Below are 20,610 nucleotides of genomic sequence, written 5' to 3' on the forward strand. Positions count from 1 at the left end.
ATGTTAGACGATCACTGATTCCCACTGTGCTGTAACCCAGAGGGAGATTATTATTACTAATTGTGTGTCTACATATACTTTATATAGGATTGGTTCTGTTGACCCTGATTAAGCTAGGCTTGGACTAAACTGCAGCATCACTGAATGCAATAAAATCCTCACAACAATGTTCTAACGTAGTGTAAAGCCTTCTCTGAAGAGTAAAGGCTGTTATTGCTGCGGGGGACAAACTCCCTATTAATACCCTTGATTTCAGAAGGAACACTCGATAAGCAGGTGTCTACAAACATTTGGACAGATTAAACATAAGTCAAATGTGTTATATGTCAACAAAGCAAAGTGGCTCATAGTATTTGTTCTTCTATTGTTCTACAGACGGTATTCCCAGCGTGGCCAGGATAAGGCACGGACATACAGCAGCTGGGCTCAGTCAGGGGTTCTGGACAGCGGTCATCATAGCCAGACGACTCCTCTGTATGGTCGCTTATGTTACAGCAGCCAAACGCTCCCTGTGCTCCGACGCACACAGGCTCCCTACGAGCCTGGCCTGGCTGAGCTGGGCTACCGCTTTCCTGGGGGCCAACCAGACCACTCCCTGGTCATTCAGAACCAGGGGGCAGTGGTGGGACCCCTGGAGCCAGGGGCTTTGTATGTGGGGTCTGGAGAGGGAGGGAACAGTTCCAGGGAGGGGACAGCATCCCAGGATGGAGCCACTGCATCCGAAGGGGGAACGCCACGGAAAAACGATGCCAAGGAGGATTCGAGCAGCGATGCCCAGCAGAGCCAAGATCTGGACTGGGTAAATAATCATCTCTTTTTATAGTACAACAGCCCAGCTGTTACTCCTTCAGTTTATTGCAGCTGCTAAATAACTAGACTCAGTTTTCTAAGATGCCAAATTTGTTGTCCAGTACAACCAGAAAACTCCACTTGCTCTTCACAGAAGCGTCAATCTGTGTGAGACTACTAAAGGCCTTCCAGCTGTCCAGATTTGCTTAATGCATTCAGGAAATAATGTTTTTTAGGCTTTTCAGGTGTCTTTATTTCTATAAGAGATACAGAAGCTTTAAAAAATTTACATAAATGTAATTTTTGCCATAAAATTGCTATGGAAAAAAGGTATAAAAGAGACTCATTACCAAATCATTACTTTGTGAAAATGTGGAAAAAATATATTGATTTGTGCATTGGAGCAAATTTGACTTCCCATATCTCCAAAGTAAATTTGGCTCCCCATATATCCATCAAAGAACCTCAGGTGTTTGAAATGTAGGTATTTATTACTCATACCACAGTGGTCTTCCGACAATTAGGTATTAGTCTTAAAAGTATAAGTGTTTTTGATTTTTGAGCTATTGAAAATGAGCATAACAAAATAATGGGTCTTCTGTGGGAGACGTGATCATTGAAAAACAGGGTAACAGGAAGCTAATAAAGTATTTTAGTCACTTTGTAAATTGTAAACAACATCTCCCATGAGCATTAGTGCACAGAGTTTGAGCACTGCCATTCTCCTGTGATGTGGGCAGTGGGGGCCTGGCACCTAGCATGCACCCTGATCACCCAACTCCGGAGGGGAGCCAAGCAGCCAGGACAAACATAGGGAAGGCTCCTCATTTCCGAAGGGGAAAGAGAGGGAGCACATGACCTCGGCAGGGGTTTGGGAAAGAGACCCCTCACTGTCAAGGTGTAGGGACGAGAGGGACAGACAGAAAAACCAGAGGGAGAGCTCTAGGCCTTCTTTGCTTGGGAATGAGTGAGTTGAGGGGAAATGAGAGAGGGACCCCTGCCCCAGGAGCTATCTAGTGAAGTCTCCTAACTAGAAAGCTCCTGACCATCTGCTGGGTCCAGCACTGGTTCACCTCCAGCTGCTTCCAGCACTTTTCAGCCAAAAACATACCAAACAGGGGTTGTTGGTAGGCAAGTTATCATGGAGAAGGGCTTTCCACCCCCATTCCACCTTCTGGTGTGGATCCCTCAGCATTGCAAGTGTTTTAGTTTATTTTCCTTCACACAAAGCAAATATAAAGCCAAATACTGGACACGTTTCAGTGGCCTCTAACGGGTGCCCATGTTGTCGAGGCCAAACAAACATTTCAAACTCACATTAAGGGCAGCATGAGCACCTGAATGAAGATGATAAGAGAGAGCTCACTGCTCCACCTCCCCGATACTATCACTGCTACTGCTCTGCAGCTTGGCCGCCAGGACCTTGGGCATCGTCCTCGTGCCCTTTTGCTGTCTGTAGTGGCCCTTTTCGGTGCACAGGACTTGGGTGCCATCATCACGCTGTCTCTCTTGGCTGCCGTTGCCCTCACAGCAATTCGCATGGCTGTCGTTGCCCTCTCGACATCTTTCGCGGCCCCCATTGACGATGCAGCTGTCATCAGTGCTCAGACGACTATCACACACATATAATTAAAAAGCTTATGGCTAAAACTCTTCACAGGGGTGAAAAAAAGCACTGGATAGCGTGGTTCTGTGTGCATTATTGAAAGAGAGAAGTCTAGCTCATTCAGTAAAGGCTTTACAATGCAGTATTTACTCAAGGGTTCACAGTAACATATAAATGAAAAAATAGTAAGAAAAAATATGCTATTTGAATGTCTCATAAACTTTAAATGTCAGTGTTTAGGCCACAGCTGCCATAAGTGGTACTAAACCCAGTGTGGGAAAGTGAATGTACACCACCATTAGCTTTGGTACTAACATAACATTGTAAATCCAATACAGGCTTGCAGAAATGAGCTTTATTGTTGGATCTAGCTGGTCTGATGCATAACAACAACATCATTGTGTATACTCTTCTGTTGTGCTCATTCAAATTCTTTCACTATTTTCTAACTTTTTTTCTCACATATTGCATTTGCATAATGGTGCATTATACACGTTGTAAGAAAATAGACCAGCACATTATTTTGATATGAAATACATACTAGTTAACAGTTTTGTTACGGTAGATGTCTTTATTTTCATCTTTTGTCAAACAAGGTGTTTGTTACTTTTATGAATACCTACTTGGTACCTTTGTTCATTTGAATGTGCTCTTTTTAGTGGTATAAAGCACAGGTGTTGTAGCCTTTGTCACACATGAACAATATGTATTTGAAATGCAGAATCTCGTTTGAAATGGCTCATAAATCACAAACATTTCTTAACAGAAGACATACCTGGTTGCCCCGTATGCTCTTATATGAGTGATGAATGCCATGGTTTAAATGGTTTTATGTGCTTCATTGTGCACATGTGTTTGGTTTTGTAGGCAAGTCAAAAAGGGACAAACTTGCATTTAATTTAACACATCAAAACATAATGTCTTATTAAAATTAGCTACATTTTCCATAGCACTTATTTTAAGCCTCAACTTCTGCACACCCTCTGTCAGGCACAGTTATGTAGGCTCCTGAGTGGCACAACCACCTAAGTGCCCAATCATCAGGAGATTGTGAATTTGATCCCTCTGAGGGCGTAGGATGGCCCACCCTCTCCCACTCAGCACAGTGCTAGCCAACATGGGTGTCTGTTAGATGGTATAACAGAATTAACCATTAGCAGGGGTGGACAATTCCAGTAGAATCAGTGAAAGCAGAGATGCCCTTGGTAAAATATTACTCACTTAAAATATACATGCTGTTTTCTGTCTTTTTTGAGTTTAGAGTACAATAGTAGTTTCTTTTAAATGTATTTCAGTATGAAAAATATAAGTATTCTAATGATCCTTGTCAGTATAGTAAACAGGTAAAATGGGATTTAGTGAAAGGTGCACTGTGACTAGTTTGTTTGTCAAATTATCTTAATTCTAGTCAATATATCTAATATTTCTTATTTTGAGATGGTTGTGTATATATTATAAGTTTACCTAGCATATTTCTAGACATATTTTACCTCTTTTAAGTCATTTTATTAAGTCACATTATTATCTCACTGTACTGGCAGATAGTTTAGCTTGTTTCAAGCCCATTTCTTAAAACCAATATAGTGAGATAAAAATGTTTGGAAATAAGTTTAAGAATCTTAATATAAGATTACAATAAGCTCAACAGGAGAAATACTGGCTACATACATACAGCTAGATTTAAGATCATTTTACTTGACGAGATACACCCTGTTAAACTTCTATTGCTATATTGTGATGAAATCTGCTGCAAACAAGAGAGAGACCATATTTATTTGGTACGACTTTAGAATAAGACTACCTTTATAATTGGCTTATTAATGGTTTAAAATAAGTTCATTAACCTTATTAATTATGCCCTAAACATTTTCAGAATCATTAATGAGCAGTTATAACACATGAATAAAAAGGTGAGCTGTTATATCTGATGAGTATGAATATGCGAGGAAGCTGATAGTTTAATGCGGACTGATGGAGAAGACCAAGGAAAGTTAGTTCAAGATCAAAATCTGAGGTTTAACAGTATAAATGAATGTGGGTTCTCTATTAGACAAACATCAGATCACTGGTGCCCTTCAGACTGGTTAAAATGAGTATATTCATGGTTATTTGGTTTATGGTTTATGGTTATTACATGGTTAATTATCAATAAACAGCTATGTCACTTCAATAAAAGGGCTGGTGATTGCCTAATAGTGAACCCACATTCATTTATACTAATAAAGTTCAGATTTTGATGCTTACTGATCTTAATCCATCAGTCAGCATTAAACCGCTGGCTTCATCACACCTTCATATTCATCAAATGTATGAGCTCATCTTTTTATTAATGTCATAACCGCTTATAAATGATTTCTAAAGTGTTAATGATCCAAATAATAATAATTTATAAGCACATTTTAAGATATTCATGAAGCCTTTAAAAAGGTAGTCTTATTCTAAAGTGGTACCATTTATTTTTACTGTATTACTCTGTGTAATACAATAAATACAGGTCTCTGCACATGACACCCATCTGCATAGCCTACTTGAGTTTTTAGGGGAACTTCTCAGCAATGATAACTTACAAGAACTAAATGAGAACTAAAATTTTTGTGGCACTCCATAAAAAGTAGATCACTACAGGTGTGTAAAGCAAAAAAAATCTGAATGAAAAATAGCCCACTCACTGTTGAAAGTCAGTTTAGCAAAGGTATGTATTTTTCCATTAAATAGAGTACAAAAAACACATTGAGCAAAGGTTTCAGCTTCTTTTGATGCAAAGAAGAGGGGGCGATGGGGATGAAAGATTAAAGCAGAGGGATTTGGGAACTTTTATCTCAGTTTCAATATAAATGAAGATCTTAATCTCAATTGTTTTCTGTAAAATAGACTGTCTTTGATTAATGTATTATATTTTGAAAGATTTTCTGATGTTCTTTATGTATCTGATTTTTGTTTTCGCAACTGAGTATATCCACTTGCTAGTGTATTGTCATTTTAAGGAGGACCCAGCAGGTAAGAGCAATTTATCTGGGTCTTCAAAAGGAAGTTGAGAGAGTTTCTTCACGAGCACTGATGATAGCAAGAAACTAAACCACTTGCTCAGTTTGTGTCTTGTTTTCTTTTTTGTGCTTTATTTAATGGAACAAGTAAATACATTTGTTAGACTTATCTGACTTTTCCACAGTGTGCGAGCAATTCTGCTTCCAACGTACATTGCATCCACAGGCTTGTTGTTCATCAGACAATGTTGATGAGCCCAACATCACCCCCTACTTTTATAACCAGTGTCATGTTCATGGGGTGTTGGATTGGTTTAAAAATTTCCCACTCAGTTTGTCTGTAATAAGTCCATGTTCCCACCAAATTTGGCCCCAAACTTCCATTGTTGTCCCATGAATTTTCGTTACTAGTTCACTTCTGGACTTGTGAGACTAACCAGAAGGTAGGATTCGCAATAACTATATTTTAGCAAAAGTTGGATAAAAATTACCCAGAAAGTTGCAACTCATCTTGTCATAGCGTTCACCCAAAAAGCTTGTATCCACACTTTTTACTGTTTTGCATAATTTAAAAACTCATTTTGAAATTTTGGGTTGAATGAACCAATAGATATACTCCAAAATGACTTATTATATGAACTTTCATTAGAAGTTAAGAATGGTTTTCCTTCTACTTTGGAGATATGAGGTTATGTTCCAACAGTGATGATAGACAATTTATAAATAAAATAGGCCCTTCTTAGTACTACTTCAAATTCAAATAGGATAGTCATATGCAAAACATTGACTGGTAAAATGGCATGTTTGATTGAGTGAAAATAAGTGAACATATCCACTACAGGGAACAAACTTAAATAGTTTTCTAGTGAACAGTTTCTGTTTACTTGCTGAGTTCAACACATAAAAAAATAAAACATAAATTGTGCAGTTTGAGTGAATCCTTAGAATCATCGATATAGAGATTGGAGGCATGGAGAGGGGACATACAGGAGGACATCTCCATTGAGGATTGGGAGAAGGCATGTAATAGAGCTCATTCACAAACAATTAACTCACGTCTTAAATTAATACAACATAATTGGCTACTACATACATATATAACTCCAGAAAGGCTCAATACATACAATAGTACTATACCTGATGTGTGTACCAAGTGTGACAAAGAAAAAGGGACACACTTTTACTGTCTGTGGCAGTGTGTCCACATAAGACAGTACTGGGGAGCAGTGAGGGACTGTATCCAGGACATCCTGTATATACAAATACCATTGGACCCAAAGCTCTTCCTATTGGGTTTATATCCAATGAATTACAAAATCAACAACAGTTTTTAGAATTTAGAAGTATATTTTAGAAGTATATTATTAGCTAAAAGAGTTATTGCTGTATCATGGAAAATAACAAGTGCGCCAGGTATAGATAAATGGTTAGGTGAATTGTCTACAACTTTGCCCTTAGAAAATATTTCTTATGCCATCAAAGGTAAATGTTCATCCTTTTATAGAATTTAGGATCCACTCATCAACTATCTAGAGAATACCAATTTTAACTCAGATGTTGCAAGATCCTAAGACCACATAAGTAGCACTCTGCAGCTTAAAATCTTTAAAACTATTTGTTTTCCCCACCCGATGCTCAGACGTAATGCATGTAAACAATGATTTGATAACTTTAATATCCTTACAATATCTTTAACTTCCTTACATTTTTAAAATGGTATTTTTTTTACTATTCCTTTTCTCATTTTTGTTTATTGTTTTTTTGTGTTTTTGGATATGTGTATAATATTGTGTTTTAATTTATGTTTTATTTTTTTCCCCAATATGTCCCATGTCCCCAGTTTGATACTCCTGCAATATATTATATATACAGTACAGAAACCATAATTTTGTGTGTTCTCTGCAGAGGATGTGCACTTATTTTCACTTCAAAACATGTCATCTAAACAGTGGCACCCAAACTGCACATAAGTTCTTTATGTAGATGCTGATTTAGTAAAACTAGTAATTGCAGCCATCACTGAGCTCTTAGCTCTGCTGGAATGGGAGCTTCCTGTTTGTGTTGGTGGGCACCAAATGTCAAACGTAGTGTTAAGTGTTGAAAAAGCTGCAATCTTGACTTTAATTAGTAGAATCAAAGAGCTGTCTAGTGCTGTAACGTGGCTGGGGTGCCATCTGATTGATTTACCAGCCAGAACAGAAGAGGAGGTGATGATGATGACGACGATGATGATGGTGTTTTCACTCGCTGTCTCTCGCTGTCTTTTCCCCCTCTTTCACCCTCACCTCACAGTGCAGTGTTAGCTCTTTTTAGAGCTCAATTAACCTCTGCTACAGTCTGTGCTTTTTCTCCATCCTCTCTCTCTCTCTCTCTCTCTCTCTCTCTCTCTCTCTCTCTGCCTTTCATGGTCTATTTCAAGTGCTTCTTTCTCTTCTTTCCTTTCTTTGCTGTCTCTAATGCTTCTCACTATGCTTATCATCTTCTCTTCTGTCTGAGTATCTCTGTTTGCACCTGCGAGTATTTATTATCTCTCCACTTTCTTTCTCTAATACTCTCCCTCTCTCAATAAAACCTTCTGCCCTTCCACCTTCTCTCTCTATCTTCTCTCTCTCCCTTTTTCTTTCCCTCCCATGGTGTCCTAACAGAAGCGTAAGCTCATCCTGACCCGCTCTGACCCTCCTGCTCCTCCCCGTCCCAAACAGGTGCAGTCAGAGTCTGTCCCTCGCGAACAGCAGACGCTGGTGCTGACCCGCTCCGGTTCCCTGGCAGCTGTCTCCGGTGTTTCGGGCAGCTGGGCGTGCGACTCTGCCACTCTGCCCTCAGCTGGGCGGCGCTCGTCACGGGCTGGGATGTCTCCGAAGAAGAACGCGGCTGGTTCCATGGAGTCAGGCACCGACGGAGCTGCCATTCGCAATTACGCAACCATCCTGCAGGGGGATCCGCAGAGGGACTACACGGGCAGCCTGGGCCGAGGCGGACTGGAAATGGGCAGCAACTTTGTGGTGTATCCGGAGAGCGCTGGAGGGGGATTCATAGGGGACTGGCGGGATAGGGTGGGTTTGGGGAGTTTCGGCCTGGGAAGGCGGGATATGACCCCCCAGCTGCTGCCCTATCCCAGCCAAGGTCGGGGATCTTTTGCGGGGATTCTGGGGTACGGAGGCGCCTGGCCTACAGGGCCCGAAGCAGCAGCTAGAGCGGCCTCAGCCGGAGGAGGCGGAGCGGGTCACTCTCTTGCCCTGAGGGTGGGCGAGTTCCTGCGGTTGCGCCTGGCCCAGGTAACCTTCGATCCCACGCAGCCGCCATACGACTCAGTGCAGGTGTACGGGCTGGAGGGCACGGGGTCTCGGGCTGGCTCGCTCAGCTCCCTGGAAAGCGAGGGGGAAAAAGACGGAGAGAAGGAAGAGTGGGGTGGCGGCCTGGAGGAATGGGGGCCGCAGTTCCGCAAGCTGGCCCAGCTGTTCCGAGACCGGGAGAAGGAAAAAGACGAGAAGGAGAAGGACGGAGAGAAGGCGCGGAAGCGGAGCACAGAGGAGGAGGATGAGAAAGAGGAGCAGTCCGGAGATGAGAGGAAGGACAAGGACTGAAAGAGAGAATGAGGGGAAAGAGAGAGAGATAGAGAGGTGTAAAGGGTGAGGGGATGATTAAACAACGATGAGATCGAGAATAATGGGAAGAGAAGCGAGGGGCGAAGGAGACGTAGAGGAAAAGTAATGGGGAGAGACGGAGAAAAACAAGCGTCGGCAAGAGAGGCAGACAAAGACAAAGAGAGAGAGGAGGCTGCGGAGAGAGTGATTGATGCAATTTGAAGCAATAAGTGTTGAAAAGCAGAAGCGTGAGCACAGAAGCTAAAGACACCGAAGGCTCTGTTTCACATCAGAGTATTTACCATTCTTTAAGAGCGCCAGGCAGGGAGGAGTAAAAAAAAAGATGCTTATAGTGTCTTAGATTAGCTTCAGTTCACACAATGAGAGGAGAGAGAGAGTGAGAGAGAGACCTTGTATGAGAGATATCGAGATATTCCAGATGACTTGGACCTTAAATTATGTTTTTGGGGCAACGTGCAAGACAATACATCCACCAGGGAGTCTGGGAAGAAAGTAGGCTAACATAGCGCAGGCGATAAGAACTACATAAGGGTGGGAGATAAAGGTTTGTACAGAAATTGTTGATACATCCACCGAGGAAGGTGGGAATGAATTATTCAGCCCACAGTGTCATTCCAAACGAAAGGTCTGAATATTTCAATCCTGGAAGAAGAAAAAAAAAACGCACCTACACACCTACTCTCGCGCACTCACATGTTCACAGTCTTAAAGAGCATATCCTCTGTTCATTTCCTTTGCCTTTTCAATGCAAATAACCTGGATTTGAGATGGACTGCCAGTAACATCTCGAGAAGAACTGATTGTATACGAAGCCGTGAAATAAGCTATATATCTAAATAGTGATGCTGACGTGCAACGTATACAAATGGACTATGAAATGTCTAAAAAAAATTAGAGGGCAACCACGTTACGTTGAACGTGACCAGAAACCCTTGTTCTTTGTTGAAAAGTTAAAGAAATATTTCAATTTCAAAACATCTTGTTTGGTATTATTTCTGAATTCTTCATTATAAAGTCATTCAGAGTGATTCATTCAGGTTTGAAGTAAAATGATTCATTGTAGAGAAACTTGCCGCCTCTGACTTCTTTACAGTGGTGCCGATGGGAAGCAAATATTGATATCCAAAATGACCAGTGAACCTACATATTGCTGTTGTCAGAAACCTCGTAATGGTAACTTTACAAGAGAAGGAAAAAACCTACATTACTTTTAATGTAAGTCAATGGGACGAGATGTCTTTCCAAGTCATACTGGGTCATTCTATTAGTCCATACATCATGAAATTTTAACACAATGTAAATGGTAACTGGTATTTTTAAATTATGCCAAAAACTGAAAAACGTCAGAAATGGAGGTTTTCTTCCGACAACAGCAATGTCTCTTTCTTTTATGTAATATTAATAATATAAAATAGTGGCAAGTGAATGAATGAAACATTCTTATTAGGGACTATTTTGCCTTGAAACAACCCTTTATTTATTCAATTTCCAGCCAAAACAGCCATTACATTAAATTATACTTCATTTTTTAAAAAGGACAACATATTTTACAGCAAATTATCTCAACAACTAAATACAATATCACTTTTTTCAGTAATTAGTGTTTCCACTAATGTAGTGTTTGTGTTTATTTCGGAGTGCTTTCAGATTTCTTTGAAAAATTGCAGGGATGTTTTTCCACACCATCAAAGTTCAGTCTTAGAAGTTGGTTGCATTTTCACACTCCAAGGAATCCCAGCCACATTCGCTGAGGTCTGAACTCCGGAGGTGTCAGTCCATTGTTCTGAGAACACCAGCAGCTTCTTAGTTTGAGTCATAAATGTTTCTACACGTCCTTTCAGACCCATAGTGCTGAGTTGTCCTCTCACAATGGAAGGATGGACAGAAACGTGGATGTTTTCTGATCTGAAGCAAGAGTGGAGCTTGATATGAAAGCTTTAAGTACTGATTATCTGATGGAGGCAGTGTTCTAGCAGGTCTTCCAGGTGGTTGTTAGGGGTCTCATCTTCTCTCTCTGTCTCTCTCTCTCTCTCTCTCTCTGTATATATATATATATATATATATATATATATAAAATACACGTTTTTTTACTTAGTTATCTTTGACTGTCCACTTCCTTATGCAAGTAGATAATCTTATATCTGTTCTCCTCAGAAATATCTCCTGAAAAATGGCTACTTAATGGCTGTAAATGAAATAAAATAAAACGTCATCTCTGATATGTGCGTAGTACTACATTTCTACGACTTGAAAACCTTTTAGACCAAAATCTTATCTCAAAACTATCAGAAGAGGTATTACAAACTTCCTTTCACCGTCACTGTGAGCAATTCCGACTCAATATGTGTCTCTGGAGTGGCACATTTCATAGCACACCACTCTGAATGACTTTATTGACATCTTTTGACAAAATGGTGGAATTCATGTTTTAAGTTGTACTTGCAAAAATAATCAACACATTTCCTTTCCACGGTGTTTTCCCACTGGAGAATCTTCAGATCAACTTGCAAATTCACAAAGTATTTTTTGAGCATTTTCAGAGTACGGATTGTATAACAGACATGCTGAAGTAAGGCCAGAGGGTAAAGTTCACTTGGTGAACTTGGTCGAGAGAAGACCAGCATAGACATTTTTCAGGAGCAGAACGCAAAGACACCAGTCTTTTATATGTGACATTCAATAATAGATAATAATGTCGTTGTTGTTTTTTTCATATAAAAAGAATCTATAAAAAAAACTGAACTATGAGAAATTACAGTGTTGTATGTACATGTAAATATCACTGAATGCCATTGTGTAAAGTGAGACAGTACTGTAGTATTGAAAATAACCATGAAAAGTCATTTAAAAGAGAGTGGGAAGGTGAAAACGTCATGTTGCGGGATATAACTACCACCAACTGGAACTGAATTTTCACTTACTGTGGACATTAAGGACAGAACTGACGTGTACGTCACAAATTGTTTCGCCTACAGTGACTGTTTTGAATGCCTTCAAATGTACAGAACCTCAGCGGATCGTCTGAAGGTGGACAACATGGGCGTTGCTGTGTCTTTCCATGGCATTCTTTCCATACCCCGTACATGGGTGGACATACAAACACACACTTCCCCATTGTCTTGCTCAACCTGACCGTCAATTGGGACATTGTTGATGACTATGAGCCACTGTGACTGGGCCACACCAGAAACTCCACTGTAGACGTGTACAGTCACAATCACAAATTAGAGAAGGAGGCGGAGCCAATTCACCACATTCACCATTCTTTATTCATGACACATTAGTCAAATATTAAATTCCTTTAGCTGATCCCTGCGTTAGAATATGGCACCAAACAACAAAGTGTGGATCGCTTTGGCATTCCTGTGGATGGCCATTGCCTGTAGTATATTGGTCACTGGAGGTCAGTTGTCAGACACGGCTCCACGGTTGGTTGTTCAGCCAAGCCAGTCAGTTGCCAATCAATCTATCATAAGCTAAGAGATTTTTTTTATAATGTTCTTTTTGCTTGTCTATCTACAACACTGGTCTTCCTGTTTTCTTTTTAGATTAAGAATCCAAACTACAATTCCTTTTTTGGGACTGCTTCCATGTTTTGGTATGGAGTTATTTCCTTTGCATGCAGCCACATTAAGAACAAGACTACCATCAGTTCTAGTCGTGTTCTAGGGATGTGCTTTCGTGCTAACTTTGAAGGGTGAGTATCCATAAGAGTATATTAATGGATATTCAATTAACCATGGGAGTAAGAAACAAATACAGCCAAAAGCAGCAATACATGGGGTCCAAGCACGAATCAGCTCAATGACATCTAATGTGTTGAGATAAACGATTTTCACAGTAAATCAAAAGTTCTTCATATCTCACGATTAGTGATCATGAGCCTTCAATTAAGATATTTTTCAGGTTTTGTACAGATTGGCTCATTGATCTTGGTATACTAACCATATTAGACAAAATGCCAAACAAGCAGTCTGCAATTTCAGTCCAAATTGGAGCAAAAATAACTGAGTTAACTAATAAAAATGGCTGACATTAACGTAAGGCTGTAGTCTTACATTTCTAGGTGACAGTGCTCGTGTTGCACAAACATTTAGAATAACACAGTGGACTACGTTTGAAAATTATGTTTATTATTCTAAAATTGCCAGGGAAAATCAGTAGGTATTTGTGTCAGATGAGCTAACACTAGAGCTAACCAGTACAATGTCCTTGAAAAGGATTTGTCATCTTCTACAGGTGGTCTTTTGTCTTCCTCAGTGGACAATGTGCCGACATGTGAGTTGGTCAAAGAAATATGCTTTTATTGAGTGTGTTTACATGCACTCAATAATCTGATCATAATCAGATTTCTGCAGTTATCTGACAGTCCAAATAGTCAAGTAAACAGCGTACTCCAATTTCTTAAATTGGAGTAAGGTCTAGAAATCCAGTTAAGAGCTCTGATAAAGAGAGCTGGATTTCAGCTCAGTAATTGGATTTCTCACTGCATGTGAACCCTCACTCTGATTTCTTTGGGATTTCGCAAAAACAGACTGCGGGACCAGAAATAAGCAAGCACTTACTTGAAAATATGAACATACAGCAAATAATATTTAAATCCTTCATCTCATCAAGACTGTAGTTGGTTCCGGCGTTGCTCCAGAGGTGTTTTGCTACCATCCTGTGGTGACGCTGAAAACAACATTTTTGACGAGATGAAAGATTTAAATATTCTTTGCTGTATGTTCAGATGTTAAAAAAAAGTTGCGGTGTGAAGTTTGAGTTTTACATTACTTATTTGAGTTTATTGGCTGGTTGCAAAGCAGGAATCTGATCCCTGTCTGATTCCTGTAGACCTGGAGTTTTCACATTAACTGATTACTCAAGACCATGTAAACACGTTGATCAGATTACTGACAAAATCTGATTTCATGCAGTTATCGGATTAATAAGTGCATGTAAACGCACTCATTGTTCCTGGACCTAGCTAACATCAGCTAGAGTAGGCTAGTTAGCACAACTACTACTGACTTATGAATAACAATGCATCCCTGGCAACACTTAATAACTTAAAGACATCCCTGTTTCCGAGTAGTGGAGTGTAATATCCATACTTTCTCACAAATATGAGCAAAACTGACATGTTTTAAGATATAAAATTGTTGTTTCACTGAATTGTTGGCCTCCATCTTCCCATGAACAGTTAACTGAGTTGATGGTGAACTAATGGAAAGCTTTGGTTGGAGCTAATTCGTTGGTGTTAGCTTTGCATGTCAAGGCCTTTCACAAGCTAAATCAAATGGTTTAAAGCAAACATTGACCTATGGAATGCCAGGATACTCCACTGGAGTTGAATTTATTTTGGAATTGGGTATGTTGAATCTTCTGGAATTGACTTCTTGAAATGTGACCATTATTGTTAAAAATGAAAAAAAAAAACACTAAATACATTCTAATACACTGTTCTGATACGTTTTGATACATTTGTAACCCAACATTGGTACTGTCATTTTCAGTAGGGTGTGGCTGAGAATGTCCGAGATATTTACACACACATCTCCGTTTCTCCAGCCATGGCTCTGTTTCCAATGCCATCCCTTGATCCTGCCCCATCTGGACTCTTGTAATATTGAAATCTCACAATGGCTTATGGCAAAGTGTATTTATTCTGTTGGATTTTTTCCCCCTTTCTTTTTTGTAAATTTGAATAAAGACGCTATGTTTCGAGGTGGTGCGTGTGAACTGACCTGTGCTCTTTTCTTAAATAAAACTGTGTGTGTGTGTGTGTGTGTGTGTGTGTGTGTGTGTGTGTGTGTGTGTGAGCAGGCCTGTGTTTGTTTGCCAGAGTGTGTGTTCTCATGCGTGTTTGCTGTTGTCGTGGAGTAAATGAGTGCTGGCTGCAGAGATCTCTTCGGATGCGCTCCAGACAGGCGTCAGCATCGGCACTCTCCGATAGTAAACACTGTGTCCACTCCAATCTCTTATCCAAGCCTGCCGGTGATAGACGCAGAACGCAGGCCCAGTAATGGAATGGAGAAAGTTCAGGTGAAATCAAGCTTTAAATAAGACAGAAGTTTCCTCTGAAATTGTGACTTTTCTCCACAAGGTAAAGCTCGCTGTCTGAAATCAGGAAGACGTGAGAAACACAGAATAATAAAGTGAACCTGACAGCTCTATTGTAATTCCAGTAGCCTCACCCACCATTTGACAAAAGAGTACACTTAACAGCTCCTTGTCGATGGCTAATCAAGGCCCAGTCAAATCATCGGTACCATCTGAGGCCTGAATTTACATGTTATCATAATGTACTTCATTCCAGTTTTTCATGGAACTGTAGAAAGTTTCATGCAAGCTTGTATGTATACAGTGCAAATGTTTGAACACACGTCAAATGATGGTTGATTTTCTAAGTGAAAACAACACAGAGAACCCTATGGAGAACATACTTGTGCACACTTTAATGCACATACTATTTATTTCACACACACACAACCATGAATTCTATCAGAAAATCCTGAAGGAGAATATCTGCCTGTCAGTTCGTGACCTAAAGCTTAATCACATTTTGGTTATACAATAGAACAGTGATCTGAAGCACACAAGCAAGTACACCTCGTAGAGGCTCAAAAGAAACAAAATGAAGGTTTTGGAGTGGCCGAGTTAAAGTTCTGACTTTAGATGAGTCACATCTCAGGGCGTTAAACGGGCAGTTTATGCTCGAAAAACGCTTCAATGTAGGCAAACTAAAACAATTCTTCAAAGAAAAGTGGGACAAAATTCTTCCAGAATAATGTTAAAGACTCATTGCAAGTTATCACAAACGTTTGATTGCAGTTTATTGCTGACAAGGTTGGCACAACCAATTATTAGGTTTGGGGGGCAGTTACTTTTTTACATGGGTCATACAGGTTTTGAGTAAATCTTCAGCAAATGGGACGATCGTTTAAAAGCTGCATTTTGTGTTTAATCACGTCGTCTTTGTTGTATATTAAAGTCAGTTGAATGATCTGAAACACATAAGTGTAACAAATGAATGAAAATAGAAGAAATCAGGTGAGGGCAAATCATTTTTCACGGCAATGTATACATACGTGTATTGATGTCCACTCCAATCTCTTATCTGAGCCTGCCTATAAAAAATAACCACTTTTATATATTATATATTATATATATATATATTCACTCTGGAGGAAAAAAATAAATAAATAAGGTGTGCCATAACTTTTACACAGGTCATGTTTATTATTCTTTTGTTCTGTTTACTATGTTACATTTGGCACATAAAGGATAATCGTGTCAGTAGAGGATGTGAACTTATTTTGATTTGAAATCAAACCTAACAGCAACCTAATTACTTTGGGGAAGAAAATTTTCTTATCTTTTATTTCAAGTTGAGATTTTTTTCTAGCCCTGTTAATTTACCATTTTGGCAGTTCTGCTTTTGTTCCAACAGTGACAATGTGATATATACAGTCATTGTTCCAAACACTCAGCCATAGTTGCTCTCACTGGATGTTGGTGATGAAAATTGTGAACTGCATTCACCTTATATTCATGTTCACCTTGCATTTTTTTTAAATTTTGAATTATTGAAGGTAATACTTTTCTCCACTCATATAGCTATACCAAAATGCACTGTTTTTAACATGGTTTCTTTAGGATCAAATTCAGGCAAATACGATAAAAGCGATTACTCGTGATTGCACATTCTAATGTGATTATTCGCAATTAGTTGCACAATCTAATGTGATTATTCACGATTAACGGCTAAACCTAATGTGCTTAATGGCCATGAACTGCACAACCTAATGCTATTAACTGCAGTTAACTGTACAACCTATTGCGACTAATCGTGATTAACTGCACAACCTAATGCGATTAATCATGATTAGTTGTTTTAATCATTTGACAGCCCTTACATCTCTATATAAAACCTTCAAACCTCATTGCATATCAAAAGCATGTCTCAAGGTCACCTACGACCTCTGCTTCTTCAATTTTTCTCACAAGCTCAAATTCATCTATATGTAGGAACTTGCTCATATGTAAACAGGTCCTCCTTGCACTGTTTCAATTCAAGTCCTATTCATTATTCATCTGCCTCAGTGACAGTCTCGTTGGATCAAACTTGGTTTAATTAAATAGGTTCACAGAGCTTGACTTGAGCAAAAGAAAGAGAGAGAGAAACTGCTTCAGGCCCCAGAGAAAGAGAGAGAAGGAAACATTGAGGAGTAACTTAGAAAGAGACGGATAACTTCATGCTGTATCTTTGCGTTACATAATAAATTGAGGTGCGGCTTATTATGCAAGTTTGCAAAGGCTCAGTGTGAGAACTTATCCCTGGCTATCCACGCAGCAGGGGCATTAAGGCTCATTGTGGTAATTATTTCTTCTGTTCTCGGTTATATAAGCAAATAAAGTGACTCCTTGACAAAAAGGATACGTGATTTAAAAAGACATTATGTCGCAAATGGATTAAAATGTGGGGACGGGAGAGAGGTGGGGAGGGTTGCTGTTAATAGTTCAGATGAATTCAGGGAATCATTCACCAGGGCCCAGACATTAATTGGCATTTGCCAGGGGGTGAAAGAGGCTTCTGAACAATGAACGTTTCACAATAATATCTTCCCTTCTTTCGCCATTGAAACTACTGCCAGAACTGGAAGACTGTTCCCTACAAAGTTCTAGTGGCTGCTGCTTGTGCCCTGTGTGTTGAGTTTGCTGAGAGACAGCAAGTGAAGCTACCTACCTAGCCTGGTAATTAGCCCACTGAATAATTGCTAAGGTGAGGCAGAGACTGAACAGGCCGCACGACCCTGCAGGGTTCAGGCCTATTGCGATGTACAGCCTACTCCAGTTACATCCCAGCAAACAGGCCAGTAGGTAAGTGTGAGGAGTAGGAAATAGATATACCTCATTCTCTTTGATCCTTGTGCTGACACATGAACTCCCCCCGGCTACCCCATGTGTGCTGAGGACTGTGCGCATCTAGGTGTTGTGTGGCTGTTTGTGTGGTTCTTGCCATGTGCAGTGTGTCCTGGCCAAAATCAAATCAACAACGTGTTCTGGTGATAAACGTGCTAAATCGCCTAATCCTTGGCCCTCTGAGATTGTTAACGTATGGAACGCAGATTCTTTTCATCTTTTTTCCTCCCTCCGTTCTCGCAGCCCCCATCCCCCTCTCCCCGCCCCCCCACATCTTTTACGTCTTCCCTGTGCTCACTGGTACGTTTGAAGTGGAAAATTAAATCTTCATTAACAATCTTAATTAGCCTTCGATCTCCCCACACTCAGCCGACAGAAAATCCATGAGAGGATGGGTTGTGAGGTAAGACGGTTGGGGGGAGGGGAGATGGACTGGATAGAGAAATCTGGATTATGGGAACAGTTAAATAATTGCAGTTGTCCTGAAGCAGCCTTTCAGAAATGCAGGTTGACCTCTGTAATGATCAAGCTGAGGGGGATCATGTCAGGAGGAAGACACTGAGAATAACCAAGAAAAGGAAGAAGACTGAGTTTCTGAGACTGAAAAGGAAAAAATTCTCAAGAGTTTGAAAAAGAAACACTGAGAGGAATGCCCAGAATAAAAATGGATCAGCATCAGGAAGAAGCACAGAACTGAGACTGAAAAACTTCCTAAGAGCACGAGGAAGAAGCATGAAGAGGAACCAAGACTCAAAAGGAAAAAAAAACATTTACCCTGAGACCAAGTCCAAATGATGTTGAGACCAAGAATGGGCCTCATTCACCAACTGGTCTTAAGAAATTTCTTCTTAAAACCCACTTACACAGTTTTCACAAAGATTTTGACATTCACCAATGTTTTTTTTTTTATGTTGGATTTGTTCTATTGGTGAATGAGGCCCAGTAAGGCCAAATGATGTTGATTCCAAGACAAGACTGAATCCAAATGATATTGAGACTGAGACTGTAAAGATCCAGCAGAGGGTGACCTGACACACCTGTGGACTCCTTTACTTAAGGCTGTGGCAAACAGCAGCTCTTTGTCACACCTAGTAGAAGGTTGACCGGTACAGTATGCAGCCCAGGTGGGTATTTAAACAAACAAAGGAAAGAAAAAAGACAAAAAGAAAAGAAAAGAGGGCTGGAAACAACAAAAGAGAGCAGTTAACCCAAAATTACTAAAAAAAAAAAAAAAAAACAAAACACAAGAAGGCTTGAGCTACAAACCATAAAGCCATAAAAAGGAAGTGAAGCCTTTATTTGAGCTGCTTTCAGTGTTTCCTTTGCTTGCCATTTTCCCACCTTTTTATCTTCTATTCCTTTAAGTGTTTTACCCATTGTCACCTGTGCTTCTCTGTGGCGCTGCAGTAACTCCATGTCGAGCCTGGCTCTGGGTCACCTAAGCCCCAACATGACAAATTCACATCCCATTACCTTAATAAATTTGTTTAACACCCTTTCTCACGGGTTTTCATCTTTGCACTTGGGTCCACCTCCCAATAACAGAGACAAGAATGAGCCTAAATGAAGTTGAGGCTGAGACAAGAATAAGTCCAAATGATGTCCAAATGAGGCTGAGGCACAACCCAGACTGTGCATTTATGGTCTTGTAGAAATGTACTGCTCTGTAATGTGTTTAGTGTTGCATTATACACTGCTCAAAAAAATAAACACTTAAACAACACAATATAACTCCAAGTAAATCAAACTTCTGTGAAATCAAACCGTCCACTTAGGAAGCAACACTGATTGATAATCAATTTCATATGCTGTTGTACAAATGGAATAGACAACAGGTGGAAATTATTGGCAATTAGCAAGATACACTCAATAAAGGAGTGGTTCTGCAGGTGGGGACCACAGACCACTTCTCAGTACCTTTCTGCTTTCTGGCTGATGTTTTGGTCACTTTTGAATGTTGGTGGTGCTTTTACACTCGTGGTAACATGAGAAGGACTCTACAACCCACACAAGTGGCTCAGGTAGTGCAGCTCATCCAGGATGGCACATCAATGTGAGCTGTGGCAAGAAGGTTTGCTGTGTCTGTCAGCATAGTGTCCAGAGCCTCGAGGTGCTACCAGGAGACAGGCCAGTACACCAGGAGATGTGGAGGAGGACATAGGAGGGCAACAACCCAGCAGCAGGACCGCTACCTCCGCCTTTGTGCAAGGAGGAACAGGAGGAGCACTGCCAGAGCCCTGCAAAATTATCTCCAGCAGGCCACAAATGTGCATGTGTCTGCACAAACGGTTAGAAACCAACTGCATGAGGATGGTATGAGGGCCCGATGTCCACAGATGGGGGTTGTGCTCACAGCCCAACACCGTGCAGGACGCTTGGCATTTGCCAGAGAACACCAGGATTGGCAAATTCGCCACTGGCGCCCTGTGATCTTCACAGATGAAAGCAGGTTCACACTGAGCACATGTGACAGACGTGACAGAGCCTGGAGATGCCGTGGAAAGCGATCTGCTGCCTGCGACATCCTTCAGCATGACCGGTTTGGCAGTGGGTCAGTAATGGTGTGGGGTGGCATTTCTTTGGAGGGCCGCACAGCCCTCCATGTGCTCGCAGGAGGTAGCCTGACTGCCATTAGGTACCGAGATGAGATCCTCAGATCCCTTGTGAGACCATATGCTGGTGCGGTTGGCCCTGGGTTCCTCCTAATGCAGGACAATGC

At 40.5% G+C, this 20,610-nt stretch overlaps 1 protein-coding gene across 6 annotated transcripts in view; it reads left to right on the forward strand.

Moving 5' to 3' along the window:
* The window catches only part of LOC108442582, a 298,955-nt gene extending 288,780 nt beyond the window's left edge, over nt 1-10,175 (forward strand). For 4 of the 6 annotated variants that reach the window (XM_037531975.1, XM_037531973.1, XM_037531977.1 and 1 more), the window contains exons 13-14: nt 376-799; nt 8,025-10,175. In XM_037531975.1, coding sequence (XP_037387872.1) covers nt 376-799; nt 8,025-8,963 — 1,363 coding nt within the window. In that variant the 3' untranslated portion in view covers nt 8,964-10,175. Of the gene's footprint in view, nt 1-375; nt 800-7,671 lie in introns of all 6 variants that reach the window. The other 2 variants (XM_037531982.1, XM_037531987.1) reach the window with 2 other exon arrangements.
* Nucleotides 10,176-20,610: the final 10,435 nt, after the last annotated feature.

Source organism: Pygocentrus nattereri, chromosome 2 (assembly GCF_015220715.1).
Source record: "Pygocentrus nattereri isolate fPygNat1 chromosome 2, fPygNat1.pri, whole genome shotgun sequence".
Lineage (NCBI taxonomy): Eukaryota > Metazoa > Chordata > Actinopteri > Characiformes > Serrasalmidae > Pygocentrus > Pygocentrus nattereri.